The 19,179-nt window shown below is 44.5% G+C and overlaps 1 protein-coding gene across 1 annotated transcript in view; it reads left to right on the top strand.

Moving 5' to 3' along the window:
• Nucleotides 1–19,179, top strand: part of SCARB2 (scavenger receptor class B member 2) — a 59,246-nt gene that overhangs the window by 17,195 nt on the left and 22,872 nt on the right. The window contains exons 2-4 of the mRNA XM_037150186.2: nucleotides 3,656–3,813; nucleotides 15,032–15,179; nucleotides 16,250–16,438. Of these exons, the coding sequence (XP_037006081.1) occupies nucleotides 3,656–3,813; nucleotides 15,032–15,179; nucleotides 16,250–16,438 (495 nt within the window). The remainder of the gene's footprint in view (nucleotides 1–3,655; nucleotides 3,814–15,031; nucleotides 15,180–16,249; nucleotides 16,439–19,179) is intronic.

Below are 19,179 nucleotides of genomic sequence, written 5' to 3'. Positions count from 1 at the left end.
CGCCTTCTGTTTTGAGAGGCCAACAGCTAATCTAATATGTTACCATATCGAGTAGCTGTCCTTTCCTTTTCCTTTTCTGTTGCTAGCGTCACCTGCTTCATGTTGATTACTGTTAACTTATATTTTGAGAAGATATTTTCTATTTGACATTTTTCCCCAAGAAGTTCCCATATATAATGTGTTATAGTTGAAGAGAGCCATCCAGTTGAAGGGAACTACTGAAGGAGTTCATGGAGAAGGGAAAATTATTTCCCTACCCTTTTCTGGAAATTTATAGATAAGAAAAAGAGGTTCTTATTTTAAGGAAATCAGACATCTCTTAAAATATCTATGGATCTTCAAAATCCTCTAGGAGACAAGTTATTATTTGCATGCTATCTTTCTCCGAGTTAACATGTTAGTTTCAGGAAGGTTAAATTCATGTTATTGAGTTGCTTCTAGGTCCTATACCTATACTTTATGGCAGAGAAACTCTACCATATGTAACTTGTATAATGAAAACGTGTGATGTATTTATACCCATTTTATCAAAATGTTGTGCGGTCGGGTAGGAGAGGAGAGAAAAGCCTCGCTGGGTTCCAGACCCGGCTCCGATGGGAAGTTGCTGTGTGACCTTTGCTCCATCTGTACCTTCCCCCAGGGGCCTCGGAATGACCTCCCATCAACCAAGGGCTGTCTTGGCTCGGTTCTCGAGTTCACTCACTCTCCGCCTGACTGGCTCCCTTGCTCCTCCTCAGATAGCCCAGACTATTTAGGAAATAGGATAAAAGACCACGAAGCTCTTTTTTTAGAAAAACTGCCTGTAATGGCTGATGTGGCCCCTGGGTGCCTGGGGCAGGGAGAGGCAGTGGGTGAGGGGACAGGGTGGGGAGGGCTTCCCCAGGGAGAGAGTCTGAGTCGCCCGGGGCTGGAGGAGAGGGGTTTCAGGGCTCATCTGGAAACTTTTCGGTCTCATCACTCTGATCTCAAATCAGCTCTGATAGTAAAGGCCATGAGCATTTTAATAATGTGCTGTTTGGATCAAAATCTGATGAATAGACCTTCTCAACTGATGCCAGACTGCAGGTAATCCCCAGTGCTGAGCCAGCCCCTGGCCGTGAGTTTGCTCCCAGCCCCTCCAGATGAGCGGCTTTGCTTTGAGAGCTTCTGTTTTCTGCATTCTCGTGTTTAGGGGCCACTTTGCTTTTCCCTGCAGAGATTCTTGGCATAGTTTCTGTTCAATAGCAGAGCCATAGCATTAGGGTTCCTGGCAGCAGGGCTCTTATTAAATTGGAGACCCAGCCTGCTAAAATTCGCCATCCTGTTATGTGCTGCATCACAGCACCTTTTAGCATGTGGTTTCTGGCGTGTTTTGAAACCAGTCTTCCTGTTTGTTGTCACTCAGACCCTCCTCCCGGAGGAATGGCAGGTTACGTCAGGGGGTGCATCTCTCGCAATCTCTTGTTTCACTGGCAGCGTTTCCTTGTCTGCGTTAGTAGATCCTATTTTCCTCTCTTCATTTCCTTTTTAATAATTTTCTCAGAGTTAATTTTTTCACTCAGTATACTAATTTGGGAAATACAAAAATCCCATCAAGAAGCAAATAACACTGATCTGGATTTCCGACATGTGGAATTGATCACTGTTCATACTCTGGTTTGTTTATCTGAAGTCTGTGCCTCTCTTTCTTGTGTACTTCAATAACTTGTACTGTAAAAATGTAGTGTTCCTCCATTAATAAGCCGAGGACCAGTAGGACTGCTAGATATCAGGTTTCTGTCTATTAACCTTGGGCAAGGTATTAATTAGGCTTCTACTGTAATGCTGACTAACAACCCCCTAAACTCAGTGGATTGTAACAGTGACATTTAGTTCATAGTTTGGTGTGTGCGCTGGCTGCCATTGGAGCCTGGCTGGATCAGCTGAACTAGGCTGGAGTTTAGGCTTCATGTCTGGTCCACATGTCACCATTTTAGGGCCTTGGCTGGAGGGACAGCAGTGACCTGGGGCACACTCTTCTTTGGCAGAGGGTGGCTGGTGGAAACTTGCCATGCTGCTGAAGGCCTTCGCTTAAAATCGGGGCATTGCATTTCACTGACATTCTGTTGATTAAATCAAGTCTCTTGGCCAAGCCTGACGTCAGTAAGATGAAAAGGTAGGGGCAGGGTGTATTAGTTTGGGTTTGCTCGGCCTGTCTCAACAAACAGCACAGACTGGGTGGACTGAACAACCACGTTTATTGGGTTATAGTTCTGGTTGCTAGAAGTGTAAGATCGAGGTGTCAGCAAGGTTGATTTCTTCTGAGGCCTCTCTGTCTTTGGCTTGTAGACAGCCGACTTCTTCTTGTGTCTTCACATGCTCTTTCCTTTTTGTTTATTTGCTCTGATATCCTTTACTTTTAAGGACATTAATCATATTGGATTACAGTCCCGACCTCACTTAACCTCACATTTCTCTTTAAAGTCTTTATTTCCAAATACACTCACATTCTGAGGTTAGGACATCATTAGAAGAAGTTTGGTGTGTGCAGTGGTGGGGGAGGGCACATGATTCAGCTTTTAACACATGGTAAGATTGGAAAACGAAGGATTGTAGACAAAGAACACCCTGCGAACTTTACCTCAACTCAGGCTCAGCTTCCTCATCTGTAAGACAGGGGTAAGCATCTCTGTGTTATGGGTTTGTTGGGGATGGAATGAGGAAATGTAATTAAAGATGCTGGTGGTGGATATGTAGGAATGGGTGTGGTTCTCCCTCAAACAGAAGAATTAAATAAAGCTGGCTTTCCTGGGCCTCCTTCACTGTTCTTGTCCTCCGTGGGCAAACCGAAAGTGCATGGTGCATCTCAGAATGGCCCCATCTTCTGTAGTAGCTTAGGATCGTAGAACCTCTGTGACAAAGCCAACGGAACCTTTTGGGTAGTTTCTCTTTTGTTGTTGTTGTTATTATTTATTTTATTTTATTTTTTAATGATTTTTATTTATTCATTTTTAGAGAGAGGGGAAGAGAAGGAGAAAGAGAGGGAGAGAAATATCAATGTGTGGTTGCCTCTTGTGTGCCCTGTACTGGGGACCTGGCCTGCAACCTAGACATGTTGCCCTGACTGGGAATCAAACTAGTGACTCTTTGGTTTGCAGCTGGCACTCAATCCACTGAGCTACACCAGCCAGGGCTGGGTACTTTCTTTAACAAAGTTTAAGCTAGTGTTAATTAATTGAAAAGAGAAATTGCTTGTCTCTCCACTTTAGCTTTGTTTTAGCCTCATTTCATATTGTTGTCTGTGTTGTAATTCATACTTCGATGCCATTTCCAATGTATAAAATTGGTTGTCTTATAAATATCTTTTATGAAGAGTTCAATTATAAATAAACTGCTATAGCTGTTGAAAAAACCCATGGCCTTAATAACACCGTGTTTCTAAGGACCCATGAGCTATGGCTCCAGCATCCTTCCTTCACCACAAGCACTTATGAAGACCTTTTATATTTTAACAGCTGTGAGCTTCACACTGGCAGATGGCGTGGCCCTCCTCGCCAGCGCCAGCGACTGCACTGAATGCCAGTGAGAACAATAAGCAAGTCAGGAGGTCAGAGGAGGGAGTGCCCCTCCCTCTGCCCCTGTGTTCAAAGCCAGCAGCCTTCCACTTTGTCAATCTCCTTTTGGTCTTCTCCCCCAGAATATTGTGCTAAGGAATGGTTCCAAGACCTTTGACTCCTGGAAGAAGCCCCCTCTGCCTGTGTACTCCCAATTCTATTTCTTCAATGTCACCAACCCAGAGGAGATCCTCAGAGGGGAGATCCCTCGGTTAGAAGAAGTGGGGCCATACACCTACAGGTGAGTCCTGACCGCCTCCCCCCCACCCCGGCCGTGCGTAGCCTAAGCCCTTGGCCTTTCCCACGAGAGTCCTCAGGGCGCTGCTGGGAGCACAGCCTTGGTTACGCCTGGGTGAGAATGGCTCTGTGGCCTGGAGCTGAGTCTCAGCCTGCTCTGTTTATTTCTTGTCTTATTATTTTTGTAAGATTTCATTTATTTATTTTTAGACAGAGGGGAAGGGAGGGAGAAAGAGAGGAAGAGAAACATTGACTGGTCACCTCTCTCACGCGCCCCAGCCAGGGACCTGGTGGGGCCAGCAGCCTGTTGTGTTCAGAAATGCAGCTGCTTCTTCCTGAGTTGGCAGCAGGTGGTTACTGAGCCATGAAGAGTGACTCCTCACCCCAACCCCTTTCATGTCCCCCTGTGATTTTCTTTGGTGACTTTTGCAGCCTTCCTCAATTTTCCTCCCCACTAATTTTAGACCAGTTCCCAAAGTTCACTGTTGGTCCACAAAAAGGCCTCTCGTCTCTTACTTGCATCTTTCCCTGCCCTCCTGGGTACGGAGGACAACCAGTGGCAGTGTGGGCTGCTCTCTGGCTGTGACCCCCAGTCCACATGCTGGGGAGTTAGAAGAATTGCTCTAGTGGTTTTTTCAAAGGTGAGTAGAGGGAGGCAGTTGGGGAGCTCAGGGTCACAGTGCCCCCCCCCCATTGTTCCTCCTCCTGCTGTGACAGCAGCCCCTCCCTCACCCATCCGCAGTAATCCGTACTGTAAACTTGCTTCTTACCAAGCTTTAAAAAAAATGGTAGAGGCAAGCAGACAGCAAGATCTTCCTTCTCCTGCGATATGGTAAAAATGTCCCACAATTCTGTTGTAATTGATTACTCAATAAATGGTTGCTGAAGGACTCGCCCAGTGTGTATGAGTCAGTAGGATTCTCAGGTGCTGGAGCTTAGAGATAAAAATCCTGGTGCCTGCCACTGCTGGAATTGCCTGTTTTGACTCTGACTTTGCCGTTTACTCGTTCTCCGTGGCAGGGCGTCCTTATCTATAAAGTGGAGATAAAAATAGGACCCGTGCCGCCGGATAGTTAGGGTTGAGTGAAACAATAAGTCGGTGTTATGAAGCGCTTAGACTAGTGCGAGCCCATAACTAGTGTGATTGTTTGCTATTATTATTAGTCTTAGTCTGTATAAATCAGTGTACAGAATTGTGAAGATGAGCTCTGTTGTTATATAAAAGAATATTTAAAAAACACTCAGGCCTTCATTCTAAAAAGCATTGTTTTATGTGTTTTTATGCCTAAAGAAACTGTATGTGCAGGGCTGAGCAGCTCTGTCCCCTCAGGAATGACAGGAGTTGAACTGGGATCTGAGTGTCCTGTTTGTGTGGTTTGCAATTTTAACCATTTTTTATTGTGATAAAAATCCACAGCATGAAAGGTACAACCTTGACCATTCTTAAGTGTCCAGTTCAGCAGTGTTGGTTGTAGTCGCACTGTTGTGGAACCGCTCCAGAACTTCTTCACCTGGCAGATCTGAAATGCCACACCATTAAATTGCTGCTGGTGGAAGTGGGGTTCTTGCTATTTTGCGAGAGAAAGCATTTTAGGGACCCACAAAAGAGGATGAAGTCTGGTGGTAAGATTTACTGAGGAAGCAAAGTCAAAAGAGTGCCCCTCCAATAAGTGAATGAATGCCCTTCTTGTGTTCCATCTCTGTCCATCTTGTCATGGAAAATCAGGGCCAGAAATGGAGTCGGTATCCAGAGGTCATGTGCCATATTAAGGCTTAATCCAGAGCAGCGTCCCGCTAGTGTAGCCGGTGTTCCCAGCCGCAGTCGGACGCAGTGCTGAGGTACTCGGGCTCCCACCTGGAGCCTGGGTGTGGAGTCCATGCGGCCATCGGCCCCACGGCTGCTAAGGCCAGGTGGCTATGGAGAGAGGACGTGTGAATGCATGGGGCGATTGCAGGTTACAGCAGGAGAGGGAGAGAGTGCTTCTCTGTTGTTTTTTTGTTTTCAAAATAACTAGTCAACTTCCCAAGCTTTCATGGGCTTTTTGATGGGTCCACCTCCTAGTTAGGCTGACAGGCCTCTGGGAGGAGCAGTGCTGAGGTCGCCCTGTGGGGTGTGAAGCTGCAGCTTCGTGGTGGAGCAAACAGGCTCATGGTCCCCACTTCATTGAGCTCACTGTCTGATTTCCTTTGCTCTCTTTCTTGTTAATAACTATTTAACTACCGACAGTAGCAAAATCACTCTCCTGTTCCACCTGCCCCAGACACTAGGGACCACTGCGATAGACAGTTTATGTAAGTGTGACCATATAACATGTCTTCTTGCTGTTTTTTTTAAAAACTAAATTCCTTTGAGTGACTGAGAACTAAAGAACAGCCCTTCACAGTCTTCCCTCTGGGTCTCCTGGGCCTGTTCCTGTGGTCAGGATCCTTGTCTCCTGAGAAAAAGACATGGCTTCTGATCGGAACTCAGAGAAACCCCGCAGGCTTCCACTAAAGCACAGGCCACTGTGCTCGCTGGCCACTGAGCGTGCCGCTGCGGGTGCGGCCACGGCAGCAAACAGATCCTAGAAGTAAAACAGTGTCCGGCTCTCCGCACACACCCCCCACATTCCCATTTTGGAGGGACTTACATTTACTGGTGAGGAAAGCCCAGGCATATCTTACAGGGGTTCCTGAGGACCCTTGACCCCTCAGGGTCCACAGAGAGAACTGAAGGTGCTCTGTGACTTGGGTAGGAAGAAAAGTGCGTTTTATTTTCACTAACCACTCACTAATATTTAGCATTTTCTTTGAGTGTAAAGGTAGGCAACAAGCCACAGTCGTACCAGCAGTCCCCGCGGCTCCGCCTGTGATGGAAGCACAGGTGCTGCTGTGCCTCCTGGTGGCTGTCGCTCGAAATGCCCGTGTCCGTGGTGCTTCATCGTTGCAGCGATCATTTCCTCATTGTAGTGATGGCTTCCTCATTGTAGTGATTACTTCATCGTTGTAGTGGTCATTAGACTCTTGCTCCATTTTCTTTAGAATGTCAGTAAAGATGCACCCATGTCGCCGTATCACGTATTTCTAAGCGATGCCTGTATTTTGGTCATTGCTCATCTTCACAGTCGTGGGTATTTTATTTCCTGTGTGTGAGATCTGAGCGAGGGTCCATAGGCTTCACCACACCTGGGGACTGGTGTCACAGGGAGGGCTCAGAGCGGCTGCAGGGGGCTGGAGGCAGGCCGGTCACTCTTGGCTGGTTCGCTTTTGCCTGCAGGGGTTCTTCTGCCTCTGCTTTTTCTCCTTGTTCTGGTCTCTCTTCCATTCCACTGCCGGAGTGACTTTCCAAAGGAAACACCTGACATCTCCTTCCCTTCCCTGCCCAGGATGCTGGTGACTCCCTGTGTGATGTCTAAGGCCTGAGCGATCTGGCTCCTGCTGTGTACCTAGCCCCTTTATTTTATTATTTGTAGCAATAAGTATAATTTATTTTTTGGCACTTGCAACCTAGAATTTTATGCTGTACCCAAAACTACTCAAAGAAATTTAATATTTACCACATATATAAGTGAACATTTTCTAGTAGCCACACTTTAAAAAGTAAAAAGAAACAGAAATTAATTTTAATGTTTTGTTTACCCCAATACCATCCAAAATAGTATCATTTCAACATGTAGTCTGTCTGGAGCCGGCCAGCAACCTTGCCGGGGTCCAGCCTTGGCAGGGTTTGGGGTCCCTGAAGGATGGACGGTGCAGGCGAGTGAAGAGTCAGACACCCGATTGGATGCCAGAGAACAGCCAGCCTCTGTGGGACTGACTGAACTCTGCTGAGGCTGGGCCCCAGCAGTAATCAATACTCAGAATTATTAATACACTTTTACATGCTTTTTTCATACTAAGTCTTTGAAAGCCCGTCTGTATTTGACATTCATAGCACTCCAGCAAATTTTGGACTGGCTACATTCCAGGGCGTAGCAGCCACATGTGGCGGGGAGCTACCATGCTGGACATCATGGTTCCAACCATGCTCCACTTATTTGTTCTCGCCATTGAGAATGAACTCATCACGGCCACCTCTCTCCACTCAGCTGCTGCCTCCTCCTGCAACTTTCCCTGACTTTGGACGCACTCTCCTCGGTGTGTGGGTCTGTTACGACCCTGACTAGGGGCATTGTAACCACAGGTTTGCATATCTCTCTTTCTTCCCCATGTACTGGAAGCTCCGTGAGGGGTGGGAACCAAGTCCTTTCATCTCTGAACATCCAGTGTTCAGTGAGTATTTGTGGAGTACTGAATGAAACATCCTCAGCTGTGGTTTAAATCCATAAGACATACGAGAGGAGCGATCGTTTAGATCCACAGGACACAATAGTTCAGCTGGAGCCACAGGACTTCAACAGGGGAACCCAGGAGCCAAGGGTAGGTCCAGGAAAGGGGGAACAAAGTCCTGAAAATGAGTGACTTTCTTCAGGAACGGACCCTCACGTGGTCAGTGCAGACCAGGGACTGTCCCTGTAGGCTCGAGTGGGTTGTGAGATCTGGGATTTGTAGGAAAATGTGGCTTTTTAGGTAGACTTACAGCCCCTCTGGCCGGCCTTTTGCAGTCATGTAGTAGATCTGATCTCTGTCACTCGTGACTTAATTCTGCTATTGCTCAGCTAGGTAACACACAGAATATTGCAGGAGCTCGTGCCCCAGGGTTTGATGGCCCCGTGGCTTCCCTCCCACCCAAGGCAGCTGGCTCCGACCACTGCGTGCACAGAGTCCAGGGGTGCAAAAGAGTAGGCAAGGCACGCGGGCCCGTTGCCAGTGCGCATGGACTGACCTGGTGGTGGGGAGTCTCTGGGGTCTGGGGAGGCTGTGGAGGGCCTGGTTCATGTGACATGCAACTTACAGTAGCACGTTTTCCAAACTCTTCACATGTGGATGAATTCAGAATATTAATGTTTTTGCAAGAAGGATGGTGGCACTTCCCCATGCAGGTAAAAACCAGTCAATCTGGTTGAAGTAATGTGGTGTGTAGCAATTTTTAAAAACATTTTTTATTAAAGTATAGTTGGCATACGATATTAGTTTGTTCACATGTACAGCATAGTGATTTGACATTTATATACCTTAGGATGCTATCGGACCAAGTCTAGTGACCATCTGTCACAGTGCAGAGTTACTAAAATATTATTAACTACATTCCTGATGATGAACATTATATCCCCATGATTTATTTATTTCATAAGTGGAACTTTGTACCTCTTATTCTCCTTTACCTATTTCACCCATCCCCTCACCCCACCCCTCTGGCAACTATCAATTTATTCTCTGTTTCTGAGTCTGTTTATGTTTTGTTTTGTTTATTCTTCATTTTATTTTTTTAGATTCCACATAACAAATGACATCATGTGGTGTCATTTTTCTCTGTCTGACTTATTTCACTTAGCAGAGTACCCTCTCGGTCCATCTGTGCTGACATGAATGGCAGTATTTCGTTCTTTTCATGGCTGAGTAGTATTCCATTGTGTATGTGCATATATCTCAGCCTCTTTATCCACTTGTCTGTCAATGGACAATTAGGTTGCCTCCATATCTTCTTGGCTATTGTAAATAATGTTGCAGTTAACATTAAGGGGCACCTTTCTTTTCAAATTAGTGTTTTTGTTTTCTTCAGATAAATATGCAAAGGTGGAATTGCTGGGTTGGACGAAAGCTGTGAATTGAGCAGTCCTGTAATATGCCTGTTGACGCAAAGCTAACCCACCTGGTGTTCCTGTTGCATAGTGACATGTTTATCAAAAACATGTATCCAACTTACAATATTACATGGCTTCTGCAGCCTTTTTAAGATTTGTTTTTTTATTTTGTCAGGTTTCTCTTCCTATTTTGCCCACTATTTAACATTTTAAGAATTTTTTAGAGATCAATTTGTCTAAGGGCTCTTTCAACTCATTGTCATGTTTCTGAGACATATTTGCTAACTTCACAATATCCCACTAAACCTCTCCTTTTTTTTGAATTTCTGAGTTTTGTTGTTTGGATGGTTTATTTCTCTTGTAGGCTCCTTTTACTGCTTTGATAGAAAGGGAAAAGATATAAGGGATAAATATCTCATAAGTTTTTTTTTAACTATTCATTGAGCATGAAGTAATACTGGATTATGAAATAATCAACATATACAATATCATATGTAGCATTATCTTAAAAGTGTAAAAAGTGTAAACTATATTTTTGTTAAAAAGGTAATATATATATGCAGTAAAAATAAATTTGAAAATGCAGTAAATAAGAAAAACTACTACAATCCATAGTTTCACAGTCTCCAGGATAACCAATGCTAGTATTTTAGTGAATATCTTCTGAGCCATATTTTTCATGGGTGAGTTTTGCTTTCACATGTTTATCATACTGTCTGTATATATGCTATATATACACGTACATAATATGTGTATTCTGTTCCTTTAATATTATATTATGGAGGGCTCTGCCCACAGAGCTCCCCCACTGCCACGGATGAGAATAAGTCTACCAAGACATGATCTGCTTGGGGAGGAAAGGTGACCAGTCCCTCAGAGGAGAAGGGTCCTGAGCACCTCCTTCTCTGTGTCTTCACTGAGTTCAGCTCACACAGAGGTACATAGTATACACATAAAGCTCATCAACCAATGCTTTAAAAGCTACAGTCATGAGAAACTGACATCATTTACAGATAATAGTTGAAGAAACATAGGGATTTTCCCTGGTCAGTGTTGGCTTTTAGCTTAAGTGTCTGATTCATAATAACAGGGCAGAGCAAGCCTCAAGGGAAACAATGTATATTCTTGCTCTGGCCAGATTCGCCCCTGGTCGCTGTCTGTTCCAGTACAAGGTCTCAGCTGCCTCTGGCATTGTTTTCAGGTTGAGTCAGGTGGGGAGAGCAAAGCAGCCAAGAGACTAGGAGACTTTTACAGAAAGACTGAGGACTCAGACTATGACAAAGCTGAGGGGTAAGGGTCTTTCTGCCCCTTCTCTGAAGACCCCTAGGTCCTTCCCTGATGGCCCTTCACAACCATGCCTGTCTTAGTTTGTTCTTACCTTGAGGAATCTTACCTGTCATTGGCTAACTAGTCATCTGCCCAGGCCAAGCAGGGTGATATGAGGAGGGCAGGGGTTGCACTCCTGCCACAAGGATATGTTCTGTCTCCTTAGTGGCTCATGGCCTCAAGGCCTTTTCACTCAGCCCTAACTGTGGGACTCTTGTCCGTTAATGAGGCTGCAGTCCCTGAAACCAGGCAGGACGCCCTCCAACATTATATCTTAGGTATTTTCCCATATATGTCTTGGTTTTATACTAATATATTTTAAGAGATAGTGGGAATATTGTTAATATATTTTATTTAACCATTCCCTTCTTGGACATGTAGACCAGTTCTCATTTCATCATTCGATTACCATGGGGATTGAATGTTCTCCTCACGTTTGCCAACCAATCATGTTTCCACACTCTCAGTTCTTGTCCTTTGCCCATGTGCCTGTCTGGGTGCTTGTGCCATTCTGTAAACCTTTGTATACGACAGCTAACCCTTCGTCATATTTGTGGCAATGGTTTTTCTGTTGCTTGCCTTTTCAGTTTTTAAAATTTACATATAGTCAAATCTATTCTTTTACCAACTTTCCTATCATTTCTGAGCTTGAAAAATTCTATTTCCTTCAAAGGTTTGATATTCAAGTCTATTTTCTTAAAGTTCTATTTTTTTACATTAATTTCTTAAGGATCTAATTGCCTCCTTGCAATTTAGCAAAGGCAGGAACTTTGCTGAAACTTTCAAATTCTGTCCCTGTTAGCCCTTTGATTCTTCACTCATCTCTAATCCAAGCTAAATAAAAAATTTTAATAGTAAAGATAAAATTTAGAAATTCCATGGCTATTGTTTCCATTATTATATTCTCTTTTTTGGCCTTTTGTGACTGACTTCTTTTATTCAGCACGATGTTTTCAAGGTTCACCTATGTTGTGGCATGCAACACTACCTCATTCCCTTTCTTACTTTTATCTTCACCCAGGGACACCTTTTCCCTTTTCTTTAAGTATATTTTATTGATCATGCTATTGAAGTTGTTCCATTTTTTTCTCCCGTTTACCCCCCCACTCCCCCTGTGTATTTTGTACCTTCTATTTATGCTTCTTATTCCCTATATCTTTCCCTCCCTTCTCCTCCTTCCCCCCACCACTGATAACCCTCCATGTGGTCTTCATTTCTGTGACTCTGTTCCTGTTCTAGTTTGTGGAGTTCCCATAAAACTTATCAGCTGATTTCTCAAAAGAAACCTTACAGGTAAGAAGGGACTGGGAAAGAACTATTTGAAGTCATGAAAGGAAAGGACCTACATCCAAGATTTATCCAGCAAAGCTATTATTTAGAATGGAAGGGCAGATAAAGTGCTTCCCAGATAAGGTCAAGGAAGAAGAGTGCATCATCACTAAGCCCTTATTATATGAAATGTTAAATGGATTTATCTAAGAAAAAGATCAAAACTATGAACAGTAAAATGACAACAAACTCACAACTATCAACATCTGAACCTAAAAAACAAAAACAACTCATTATTATATTTCCTAAACTTGACTCACTCTTCTCTGATACCACTTTTTTTTCTCAAAATAGAAAGAGTGCCTTTAGATAAATTTTTTAAAAATCTTCGAACTACTCAAAAGTAAGAAAAATAGATACAGATCCCCCCACCTTCCCATCCTATACAAAAGGTGATGCCCAGGTACTTGTGAAATTCGAATGCACATAGTAGTCCTGAGTGACTTGCCTGTGCTAGCCAGGTGGGTCAGGGTAATGCTTCGAGGACAGAGGACCATGTTCACTTTCAGAAGTGAAGTTGTTTCTCAGTGTCATTCTCTGGGCTCTCAGTGTTCAGTCTCTCACGTAGCTGGCCAGGCAGTGGTGATGGAAAGTTAAAAACTAGTGCTGCTCCACTCCCTCCCAGTGGCCTGCTTCCTTCGCTGCCCTTTCATTTACCCTGTGACTTCACTTCTCCGTTGACCTATCTGGTCCCCCTGCCTCTCCCTGAGCTGCAGGCTGCTCTTTCTAAACGACCTCTGCAGTGGTCTCCTCACCCCTTCACTTCGGAAACACATCCTGTGCTCTCATGCTGTGCTGCCTGCCCTGGGCGCTGCCAGATTTGGGGTCTTGCCAGATGCTGTAAAGCAGTGATTGATCACTTCTTGCTGTCCGTCTGCTGTTCTGCGGGAGGCTGTCCTGCTTCTAGTTGACTGTAGCTGACCAGCTGTGCGGGAGATTTGGGTACCAGACTCACTGGTGTTGTGGCCTCCCTCTGGTTGCCAGGGAGACAGCAATGCTTGGAAGGAGAACCATTTTGGGGTTTCCTCTGACTATGGGCTCCTCTGACTATATGACTGTATGTTGTGCTGAGAGGCAGGGCTCCTGGCACCTGTCTCCTTGGTTTTCTTGGCCTCTGTAGAGAGGGGACCATTTCTGACAGCCCAGTGGCACTGTCTTCCTTCGGTGACTGCTCTGCAAAAGCCATGTGTCAGTCATGTCTCAAAGCAGCTGATGGTTGAGGGGAAGTCCTGTGGTTAGCTCTGAGTGACCTATCATGGTCCCTTGGTGCCTGCCAAGTGAGTTAATATTTTAGCGGTTTGGGAAGCCAGGGTTTTGACTTGCTGAGATTTACTGAGAAATCCAATCAAGTTACAAGGCTCAAAATGATTGGACCCCTCATACTGAGTTTCCCTTCAAAACATCAATTTCTTACTGGGTGAGCCATAAAGAAAGCATTTTAAAAATCATCTCCAAAGTCAGTACACATAAATAACATAAGTGATGCAGACTCTAAGGCTAGAATTATTCAGGCCTCCATGTTCATGCCCCAGGGCTCAATGAAAAATAAATTTTTAAAAAGCCTTAATAAGGTCATCAGTTTTCATCATGAACCAGAAAACTAGGCAGAGACTATCCCTGGGTTGCTGCACTGATGTTGAATCCCAGAGCTTTGCTCCCTGGCCCGGCTTTTTTTTTGCATGCAAACTGGTGTTCACCCTGGGGTCACCTTTCCTACTTCTAGTTCCTTAGTGGCCAGCTAGGCCAGCGTGGGGTCCCCGCCCTGGTTCTAAACCAGTGCACCTAGAAAAGTCTTCCCCTCCTGGGCTGGGCTGCAGGGAGGCTCTGGGAATGGGAGTGAGGAGGAACACCCCTCTCAACGCACCAGCCTTGGCAGAGGCAGGGATTTACCTTTGAAATTTACTCTTCCCCCCACAGTTTCTAACCAATCGCTTTGCATTAACTTCTCTGTAGAGTCAAGGAAACATTTAGCTTGAAATCAGGGGACCGGGATTCCAAACCCTGCTCTGCCATCTCCTGGTTAGTCCTGGGCTAGTTACTTTATCTGAATCTATCTTATCTCATCTATAAAAAGACCGGGTCATGTTTTCTATATGATGGGGGCTTTCCTTGCTAGTGGGAGAAACTCCCTCTGTATAATTTAAATACAAAGAATTTATTTGAAGGCTATAAATTGGGTTACAGATCCCAAGTTGCGGCCCGGAAGAAAAAGGCAAGGCCCAGGGCAGCTTTCAGGACGCGCATCTCCGGAGCACGGGTGTCCTCGCCTCGTGTGCGCCCCCTGGAGGAAACCGGTATTTTGACCGCGTTTTCCGTCTGGAGGCTGTGCGCTCAGGAGTCCGAAGCCCAGGGTAAAGTGTCGGTCGATCCGAGCCTGGGTCCCACACCGCCTCCCGATACGGGATAGGAAAGGAAATCAGGCCTCTGACTGGGAAAAGGGGGGCGGGGGCGTGGGTGGGGGGGACGGGGTGGCGAATGTCTAACAACCAAAAGTCCACCGCAGATACTCCCTAAGTGCAAATTACACAGGTGTTTTAACAGGATGGCAATCAGATTTTGTATGTATTCTCGTGAATATATTTTGGGACCAAACCATAACCCACGAGAGAGTTCACCGGCTTTGATTCCCTGGTCAAGGAGACCTTGACTGTTGCATTTTGCAAATTGTGGGGTAAAGAATGAAAACGACAGTTTTTTGAGAAGACTGTATCCTGGGGGGGCTCGTTTCCTTCTCACATTATAGTTTTAATCGCCAGTTTTCACAGGGTCAGTATCTGCAGGCCCCCTTTCTGAGGTTATATTGGCAATAGTGTATTGAAAATGACCTTGGTACTGAAAGAAGGGGAAAATATTGCTTTTTTAAGTAGGGACTATTTTCAAACAAAATCTGATTCTTTATTTTAGGGAAATCAGAGACAAAGCAGAGATTCAGTTTGGGGATAATGGAACAACAATATCTGCTGTCAGCAACAAGACCTATGTTTTCGTGCGAGACCAATCTGTCGGAGACGCCAAGACGGACCTGATCAGAACAGTGAACATTCCTGCGGTGGTAAGTGGGCAGTTTAGGTGCCATTATCTCGGAGTTTAGAAGAAAGGGAAAAGCTGACTTCAGGCTGTTATGCCTTTACATTTAGGACTAAGTTATGTTAAAAATATACATATATACAAAGAAAAAAATAGTTTTCCCTTCTCTTCTTTAAAAGTTATTTTACATGTATTTCAGCAGTCTTTTAAACAAGGTCTTTTCAAATAGTGACAAATGCACATTTTAAGATTATTTTTTCACAATTCCTTGTGTGCTCAGGATCAGCAAGATAACAAATAAATTCTGTAAATAAGTAAATAAATATGTCTAGGATTTTTTTTTGAGTAGCTTACAATTTTAAAAATATTTATTTGCCCCTTGTTTTGGTTCAGAAACTGTAGCAGTAGAATTTACATACCACTTCTTAACTTAGATTTCTACCTTATATTTATTAATTCTCAAAATATATATTGACTGTTTGTCTCCATTCCAAATAATAAAAACTGGGCTGTTGATTACGGACAGCATAGAGTGATTCCACTGGGCTCTGATTATAATGGCAATTCCATTTAATAACAACACACTCGACACTGAGGAAACTTCCCTGTTCACCTACACCAACTCCCTTTGAGGACCCCTGCTCTAACTCCTAGTTGGCCTCTCCATTTACAGCTGGACACTCAGGGTGGGTGCAGGACATAGAAGACTTTAGACCCCAGATCTGGCCCTGGCCTACTCCCTAGTGGTGCAGGGTTTGTGAGGGTCTGGGCCTCTGGCCTCAATCAGGAGGGATTTGGGCGTCACCTTGCAGCTAAAGATGCCAATGTAATTATAAGATTACTTTTCCCTTTCTTCCTGCCTTGTGTGGCTTAATGGGGGCAAGTGGGGATACTAAGCTCACAGTTAAAAATGTAATACTGAGAAAGGAAGTAACAGAGGAGTTTTATTCTTATACATGTAGCCAGAGAGGAGCTCGCTGGCCATTTTTTCAGCTACTTAATCTCAACATTTAAGTTTGCAGCTCCTTTGCCTAGAGACTCAGTACAGAGTCCGGTGGGTACGCTGCTATCTGAACTTGCCTGTGCTTTCTCCAGACTGCCATGGAGTGGGCCCACCAGGGCTTCATCCAGATGCTCATCCAGGCGCTGTTAAAGGTGTACCAGCAGAACTTCTTCATGACGCACACAGTCCACGACTTGCTCTGGGGCTACAAAGATGAGCTCCTGGCCCTCATCCACCCATTCAGACCCGACATCTTGCCCTATTTTGGCTTGTACTATGGGGTAAGCGGGACTTTCTCTTCAGAGCCTCTTTGTTCATCTCAGGGGCACCCATGCCAGGTTTCATGTTCACTTTGGCTTTTTTCTGTGAGAAGACCAAAACTGCCTGGAGTTCTAAGTGTCTTGTACGGTATGTGGAAAAGAGGTGTTTTAGCACGTGGCGGTGGGGAAACTTCTCCCACCACAGGCTGCTGGTGCTGACTGTGAGTGAGTGGAACTGTGAAAATGCATAGCGTGGCTGTACCATCAATCAGGGGTGGTCTTTCAAAGTATGACACATTTCAGTGTCCACTGCCGAGTCTCGCGTTGATGACTCGAGGACCCCACTGTCTCTGCAAGACCCCATCAGTGGAAAGGCCTGTACCATCGCTCAGTTAAATTAGCACCTTCAGTGGGTTTCCCGCATCCAGGGAAAAAACCATCGGACTTATTAGAATCGGAGGGCCTAGACTGACAGTTTTACCTCTTCGTTTAATAACTATTAATAAATGAAGGTTCAGAGACTTTTCCGAACCTCAGTGTCATCGTTTCTAATGTGAAACTAGAAGTACCCGTACTTCAAAGCTTGTTTTGAAGAGGCTAAGTGAGAAACCCATTACAATGATTTTCAAACTATGAGTGAGTTGCAATACACATTCTGGGAACCATTATTCTTTTTCCCCTGCATGACTGGCTCAAAAACTGACCATGAATTAATATGAATGACTGCTATGTGTTTTCATTTTGGAGCCAAATAAGCTCTCTGTGGTGTTGTTGGTGGGGGGCGGGGTGGAGGGAAGGCAATGGTTTTGTTCAGTTTTTCAGCTGCTTTGGGCAAATACTCTTTAGCCAGTAGTGCAGGAGCTCACTCGGGGCAGGATAGGCTGTGAGGTTGGGCATCGTGACCGGCACCCACTGTTCTGCACCCGCCCAATCCCGGCTTCAAGTCTTTCCTTAGTCCTAGTGGGTTCTGCCAGCCTTCCCCTGGGGTCCACTAGTCCTCCGGTATGCCTGTCCCACCAGCTCAGCCTTAGTGAACACCATCAAACACTTTTCCTACAGAGACTTAAATGATGAAACAACCAATCAATGGGGAGGGTGTAAGGCGAATTCACAGAGCTCCTGAGAAAAGGGGAACTGGTTAAGTGTCAGTTGCTCTTATTTGCACGTTGCAAGGACAATCAGCATATCTGTACCTGCTGATTTTAGGGTACCTCTGTTCTCCTTTATTATGAGAGGGTTCAAGCCCCTCCCACAGAGTGCTGGTTCTCTGATGTGCAAGATTCTAGTCGTTGGAAAGTGTCTTTGAGAAGTCAGCCAGTGTAGCCAATTTTCCCTGGAGGATGGATGTTGTTTCTGTTACACCCGCGGTGTGAATGTTGCAGCCACGTCCTCAGAACATTTCCTGGCCTCCCGCAGCAGTGCGTCCCCTGTAGCAACTCACAGCCCCTCGGCAGTGACGCAAAACCTGTTTATCACTGCTGGTCCTCAAGTAACAAAAGTGCTCTCGAGAGACAGGGACGCGTCACATCCAGGGTCTGATTCAAGGGCAGATAACAGCTGGGGAGAAACTTTTTTTTTTAGTTACTCTGAAACATTTAAATGCTTAACCTCAGAGCTTAGACACACCTGAGTGGAGGGAAAGACTTCAAGAAGCAACGCACATGCATTTTTAAAATGTCGAGTCAGCATTTTTTCATGTGGGGCATTTGAGTTTTCAACCAAGTTGTTATGCACACATTGCTGCTCTTGGAGAAGAGTCCTGTCTCGTTTCTGGAAGCCACACAAAGTGTCACGTGTGGAACACGACATGACCCCTGTGTATGTGCACCTTGGTGATATATTGACGTGGTTGGCAAAATAATGTGAGGTGACAAAAAGAGGAACCCAAATAATTAGGGAAGAAACATGAAAAGAGAATTCACCAAGGGTGTCATGTTTTTTAAAGTGTAGCTGAATGATATGAAAAAGAGTTCAACCTCAGTGAACACAGAAACACAAAAGGACACAAGAAACTGTTGTTTTTTTTTTCACCAGTTAACAAAGTTTCACAAAAGTCATTTGGGAAATGTAAACTGCTTCGTCCTGCTGCTTCCACCACTTTCCAGCTGGGTGACCTCGAGCAACTTGATATGTCTCAAAAGGTTTAAAAATGTTCATGTTCTTTTATCTAGTAATTTCAGTCTTAGTGGTCTGCGTAGGAAACAAAAGTATGGAAAAGGTTTTTAGGAATAGAGGTATTCATACAACATTATTTATAGCAAACCCCCCTCAAAACTAAATGCCCAATAATAAGAGAATGGTTAAGTAAATTATTTCATGTAATGTCATAGAGTCATTAAATTAAACCTCTCAAGAACTTCTGTTTTATGCTTAAGTTAAAAAATTGTATATGTAAATATACAATTGTTTGCATGTATAAAAATGGTGTGTATATCTATCACATATGTACATATAGCCTACATGTTACATATACATATACATATATCTTAGTTCTATAACCCATTTTAAAGTGTGCAGTTTAGTGGTTTTTAGTGTGTTCACAAGATTTTGCAACCCCAAAGGCTGGATTGCCGTGTTTGCCTACGCCACTTTCTAATTATAGAGCATGTTCGTCATCCTCCCCCCGAAAACCGCGTACCCATGTGTAGTCACTTCTGTCCCTTCCTACCAGCCCCTGGCAACCACTTTCTATCTTTAGGGATTTGCCTATGAATCTATAGATTTTTTTAAAAAGATTTTATTTATTTATTTTTGAGGGGAGG

Source organism: Artibeus jamaicensis, unplaced genomic scaffold, assembly GCF_021234435.1.
Source record: "Artibeus jamaicensis isolate MK-2021 breed Jamaican fruit bat unplaced genomic scaffold, CSHL_Jam_final scaffold_1031, whole genome shotgun sequence".
Classification (NCBI taxonomy): Eukaryota; Metazoa; Chordata; class Mammalia; order Chiroptera; family Phyllostomidae; genus Artibeus; species Artibeus jamaicensis.
Note: the sequence above shows the minus strand (reverse complement) of the source record. Positions and strands in the feature narration are given on the sequence as shown.